Source organism: Bidens hawaiensis, unplaced genomic scaffold (genome assembly GCF_021521415.1).
Source record: "Bidens hawaiensis isolate Kalapana, Puna unplaced genomic scaffold, B.hawaiensis_p1.1 tig00068476_1, whole genome shotgun sequence".
Classification (NCBI taxonomy): Eukaryota; Viridiplantae; Streptophyta; class Magnoliopsida; order Asterales; family Asteraceae; genus Bidens; species Bidens hawaiensis.
The window spans coordinates 7,011-13,397 of NW_027502090.1; the positions used below are offsets into that span (position 1 = coordinate 7,011).

At 34.7% G+C, this 6,387-nt stretch overlaps 1 protein-coding gene across 1 annotated transcript; it reads right to left on the minus strand.

The window, feature by feature from the left end:
- Window positions 1-738: 738 nt before the first annotated feature.
- On the minus strand, window positions 739-5,932 carry LOC143605177 (uncharacterized). Its single transcript, XM_077081394.1, has 13 exons — window positions 5,848-5,932; window positions 3,969-4,382; window positions 3,645-3,891; window positions 3,451-3,563; window positions 3,188-3,267; window positions 2,410-2,551; window positions 2,249-2,329; window positions 1,998-2,102; window positions 1,728-1,910; window positions 1,550-1,642; window positions 1,332-1,471; window positions 1,161-1,227; window positions 739-1,068 (listed from the first exon to the last, which is right to left on the minus strand). The coding sequence occupies exons 2-13, from the start codon at window positions 4,359-4,361 to the stop codon at window positions 949-951; spliced, it is 1,764 nt and encodes a 587-aa protein (XP_076937509.1). The 5' UTR covers window positions 4,362-4,382; window positions 5,848-5,932; the 3' UTR covers window positions 739-948.
- Window positions 5,933-6,387: the final 455 nt, after the last annotated feature.

The window sequence follows — 6,387 nt, forward strand, 5'->3', positions numbered from 1 at the left end:
CCCATAATAATATATGTCCACACCTAGCAATTATGACTCAAGTCATCAAAATAAATTATGCTACTGGAGCATCAATATCTACTAAAACTCTACAACTAGCAATCTATGCTCAAATTATACAATGATTCACAATTATAAAGCATGTTAACTTATAACATGTCTAAATGGGTGAGCGCGACGGTCGCCACCATCACCATGACACATTTATACACTGATTCACCATTATAAAACATACCGACTTACGTCTAAATGGGTGAGCACACGTCTAGATGGGTGAGCGCCACCACCGCCATGACACCACACCACCTACTAACCCCATTTCAAGGCTCTTGCTTTGGTCAAAGACTCAAATCTGGCTTTAACACAAGTAAAATCGAACTCAAAACATTTTTGGACTCGTTACCCGACCCGACCTTTAGTGAGGGTTGTCATTTGATAAGTCTTACGAGCATAATCAAGTTGTGTACGAAGTCTGAGCTCGAGTTTGTTTTAAACGAGCTTAGCGGATTAAACGAGCAACCTACGCGACAACAAAGTTACCCAAACTTCGTAATATGATCCGTTTTGGTACGCTTCTTGAAAGCATTCAAAATTTAAACTTCAAACAGATCTATAAAGTTTGTACACAAAAAAAACAAATAGATTAATTTGTTACAACCTTGCGATTTTGTGACGCATAACGCCTACCCAAAATTTTAGGCAAATCAAACCACAACCACCAAAAACTAGCACATCTCTCGATTAATCGAAGCTATCAACACGTCAAAATTACAAACTAAACAACAAACATCACGGTTTTAACTTTCAACAACAAAAAACAAGATCTTAATCTGCATCCAAAAGGTAAGAACGGGAACACAGACGGGTTGTATCTATGTTTGGTAACGAAAGGATGCGCACATTGACATTACAACAATGTCCACAAACCAAATTTTATGAAAACTTGCTTTAAGTAGACATCATCACCTGATCGATTGCTTCAAGCGCTTGTTTTGAAAAATACTGAACATCCACATCCGGATCCTCTGCCAGCTCAACCAAGCATGGCCTAACCGTCTTCTCCATCACCTTAACAAATATTATAAATATGTAAATAACTCGAGCTCATTATGCATGCATATGCATAAACAAATCAAATGATAATCAAAAAAGTTGCTTACAGATTGGTCAACGATAGGAATAAAAGACTGCAACACCTTCGCCACATTAAACCTGATATTCGCCACACTGAAAAGGAAACACGTTAAGAAACGAAGCCAAATAAATATCATTAACTTTGTCACAAATAATGATTATAAATTTATAATAGCATTAATAATAAATGCAAATACCGGTCTTTGGCTAGATTAACGACCACAGGAAGCAGCTTTGAACATGTGATTTCCGAGCCCATAACAGGAGCAAGTAAAGAAATTGCACTGAGAATCGTCATACGATACAAGTAATGCGGGTTGTTAACCATTTCCAACACCTGTGAAATTGTGAACACGCAAATATATGTATAATTAAATTTAAGAAAATGATATTACTCAGAAAACTATTTTTTTACCTGTGGAATAATGTGCTGCATGGCCCAATCGGGACCGAATTCCTCTGCGAGGCGTTTCAGGTTGTTAGCAGCAGCTTCTCTGATGGAGTAAACCTGCCGATATAGTAATATTAAAGACACGCTAACAAGTAATATTATTACACGCTATGTTTAGTGAAAAAAAGGTAGATATATAAACCTTGTCCTGTAACCATTGCATGCAGAGAGCACCGAGTTTTTCATCAAAAAACCCGACACCTAATTGACTTGCTAGCAACGGTACGTATTCGATTATAGCCAAACGGACCCTCCAGTGCCTGTCTTCAGCCAGTTCCACAATTGCTGGAAGTAATGATTGTGACAAAAGATCGATTCCAATCACCTTAACCAAACATAAAAACATAATGTTAAAAATTAATTAATTATACAATTAATAATAATAATAATAATATAGTCGAAGGAATTCTACCTGATTCACTTGATCCAGCTTACTAATAATATTCAAACGCACGTCTGGAAACTCGTCTTTCAAAAGTGACAGGAATATAGGCAGAAGTTGTTCAATAGTAGACTCCTGTATTATTAACATAATTAGATATAATCGTGAAATATTAATTTAGCTTTATCACTCCTGTATTATTAACATATTAGATATGATCACGAAAATTTATTTTAACTATAATGCTATGAAAGATATTACAAAAAACTACAAATGATTACCTTGCCTAAAACAGGGGCCATGCCCATAATAACAGAAGCGAGAGCAGATCTAACATGCTGGGAAGAATCTGAAGACAATTCCTGGATGCAATTGTGAAAATGGTAAAAAAACAAAATAAATATATAAAGTATGAAAAAAAAATAACTAATTAAATAATTGCCTTGACACATGGAAGAATATGCTGCACAGCAAGTTCAGGAGTGAGAATGCGAGAGAATTTGGTGACTTTACCAGCGGCTGCAATACGCACTTCAGCTTCGTTATCACGAAGCAGCCTCACGTATGCTGGAACCAAATCCGTCCTATTTTTTGGTGCAATCAAAATCAAATTAATATTAAAAAAACATAAAATATAACAGAAGAAAGAAAGATTAATAAATAGACATGTAAACGGCCCACCGTTCAATAAACCGTTCGTTTATGTTCGTTATGTTTAAGTGTGTTCGTTTATATATTCATTTATCATTAGCCTGTTAGGCTCATAAAGATTTATTCTTGTTATATTAAATTGTTACATTATTTAAATCAGAATGTCACTAAGTACAATCTAATCTAGTTTCATTACCTTTTTAGGCCCACCATATTAATATTCACATTTACTTTCAATTGGTATCTGCTTAATTATTATCGTTTATATGCGTTCATCTATGTTCAGTTACAATTGCCTATTTACGTTTGTGAACCGTTCCATTTAACTATTACCAAACAAACATAGAGAAACATGAACAAGCTAAATTTCTTAACAAACGAACATGAACAGGAGAACCCCATTTATTTAAATGTTCATGTTTGATCGTTTGTTCAGTTGAAGTCAAACGAATAAACACAAACATGCCCTGTTCGTGTTCGTTTGCTTCGTTTACAAACCTATAAATGTATGATTTTACTAACATAGAATTTTCACAAACAGGTACATTAAACATTTAGTGAAAACATACTTGGTAGGTTCGGGACCCACAGCTTCACATAGCTCATACAGCTGATTTGCAACCATATAACGAACACGCCATGATTTGTCCTAAATTAGAACACCCATTCAAATATTAAGAAAACTAAAAATATGGATATGAATTAGTGCAACTGTATCAATGTTAATCCAACAATGCAGGACAAGAAATGAGGACATAAAAGAATATGTGAAATTGAGAAAATTATGCATTACAAATTATTTTCTAAAAAGAAAATATAAACATTAACTAACCTGAGAAAAAATGACAATGACAGGTAGAATATGAGCAATACAGTCTTGTGGTTCCAACAACTTGCCAAGAGCAGCACAGCCCTCGACAGCAAGCAAGCGCACAGAATCTTGATCTGTAGAAACAAATTTACATTAACAAATCATTTCAAGATTACTAAAATGCTCAAAGGTAACATATTTAGGGGAAAAAATACCATCTTGAGTAAGATCCTCAAATATCTGCATGACATCAGTCTTCAGATGAACCGGTTCCACAGTAGCAGCAAATTTCCCCAAATTTGTAGAAGCCGACCTCCTAACCATAGGCATATCATCTTGACATAACTGACTATATATAGTCCTCAACTCTGTTTTCAAAATCTCGGATGCACTCGGATAAGCAATGTGAAACAGCCCACAAGCAGAAACCCTAGCAGTAAACCATTCACCAGCTGCTAGCCTCTGCAACATTACAAATAAAACTTATAAAAAGTTTAAAACTTGAACAGATTATGAAGGAAATAAACAAATAAGCAAACCTTAACAAGGGGTATAAACCAATCAACCAAATCGGTTTCTCTCATTTGTGATCCAATCCTGCAAAGAGACTCAACAGCTTTGTCTCTCACGCATGTTTCTTCGACAGTGCAAAGGGTTTCCAAAGGAGGCAACAACACATGAGCATATTCAAGTCCTCCAACATAAGGTATGAACACTCCTAGCTCTTCAGCCATGGCGAGAAGAACCTCATCGTCGTCATCATTGTTTTCACTCAAGAACGGAATTAATTCCTTCCTGGTCCGTTCTTCACCTAACGCGCGTGCAATTGTAGAAAGCTTTCTGATGGAATTTAGTCTCAATTGGATGTCATCGTTCTTTAGCTCATCAATCAGTACTGCTATGGGGTACAACGGCTCATCCACCATCGACATAGTTGTCAGGAGTTTGTAACACTACAGCAGATTCAGTCAAATTCAAATTAAGCAATTCAGTACCGAACTTGATTCGTTCTAAAACTTACATCTTTAATTTCAACATGAGTATAACAACAATTAACATAAAGTCCTCTGTTTAACGATAGAAATCTCAAGTTCAAATCTGAGTAACTTTGTGTCATTGTGTGTGTGCACTTTATATAACAATTAACATAAAATACACGATTAAACAATAAGAAACTCAAGCGGAAAGTGAAACACTGTAGCAGTTTTGGTCGGATTCAAATTGAGCAATCCGGTACAAAATTTGATTCATTGTAAAACTTCATCGTCAATTTCACCTTTGTAAATAGCAATTAACATAAATTCCTCAGTTTTAACAGCATGAATCTCGATTTCAAATATGAGTAACTTTATGTATGACTATGCGCACGCTTTATATAGCAATTAACATAAAATCCTTGGTTCAACGATATGAATCTCAAGTTCAAATCTGAGTAACTTTGTGTCATTGTGTATGCGCACACTTTATATAACAATTAACATAAAATCCTCGGTTTAACAATTTGAATCTTGAGTTAAAAAACTGCATCAGAGTCAGTCAAATCCAAATTGAGCAATTCAGTACCAAATTTTTCGTTCTAAGACTTAATCCTCAATTTCAAAATTAGTATAACAAATAACTAAGTTTGGTCAAATTCAAATTGAGCAATTCAATACCAAATTTAATTCATTCTAAGACTTAAATTAGGGGTGCAAACAAACCGAACTCGAGATCGGCTCGTTAAAAAGCTCGATTGAGCCGAGGTTAATCGAGCCCAAGCCCGAGCTCGAGCGTAAAAATAAGCTCATTTAATAAACGAGCCCGAGCTCAAGCGTAAAAATAAGCTCATTTAATAAACGAGCCCGAGCCCAAGCTTCACTTATCGAGCTCGAGCCGGCTCGCGAGCCTAAACGAGCCTGTCATTTATATAATTTAAAAAAAAATGTGTATTTAATAATTATTAATTAATATATATAACGTTATGAAAAAATAAATAAAAATAATTAATAATAATATTATTTTACACATAAAATTATCATAGAAAAATATATAAAAATAATTACATTTATATACAAAATAATTGATAAACAGTAAACAAGCCGAGCTCAACCTTGAAAATCTACTAGAGCTTTGAAAATAGAGCCGTTTGCACCCCTAAATTTATTTGCTCAATTAAAATCACTTATATATTCAACTAATAACAGAAATATTAACCCTAAATACCGAGATCTGAACGTATAACCCTAGAATTACAAATCAGAACAAATTAGGGCACGCAAATTTGGGGAAAATCAAATAATAATATCCTAACGTTCTGAATCACAAATTACGGTGAGATTATTAATTATTATAATCTTATATATATAACATAAAGCAATAGATGCAGAAATTGGTGATAGTTAATTGAGGAGAGTGAATGAAGATAAGATATTATATTACCGGCGGTAATTAATCCGATTCCGGTTCGAGATCGGAGTGAATTTGGATCGGAAAACGGTGAAATCGGCCTTCGGTTTTGTGTTTATTGAATGAAATGAAATGAGTGTGTGTAGCAGGACGGGATCTAGAGATATGTTTATTTTTTATTAAGTTACGTTACACTTATGCAATACACCCCTTATGGTTTTTATATTATCTGAAGATAGGAATGCTTATTCGGTACCTGTACCGAAAACACGCATCTCTATTTGTTTGAAAAGATTAGATTGTTTACGGGCAATGTGTCGGGTTTATCTGGGTTGGGTTGTCAATAGGTGTGAATATGAATGTATTTAAGTTCTGGTTTATTTGTTTTGGATCGATTTAAGTTTGAGGTTAGTGACAGGAGCTTTGTTGTTGGTGATTGATTAATATTGGTGAAGTCGGTTTTATGAAGTGTGTTTTTATATTGTTTTTTGACATTTCGAATTTGTGAAGGAGCCACTGGCGTTTTGGATAGGTTGGAAACTAGTTCTTGTGGAGAGGAAGCGGTTGAGAGAG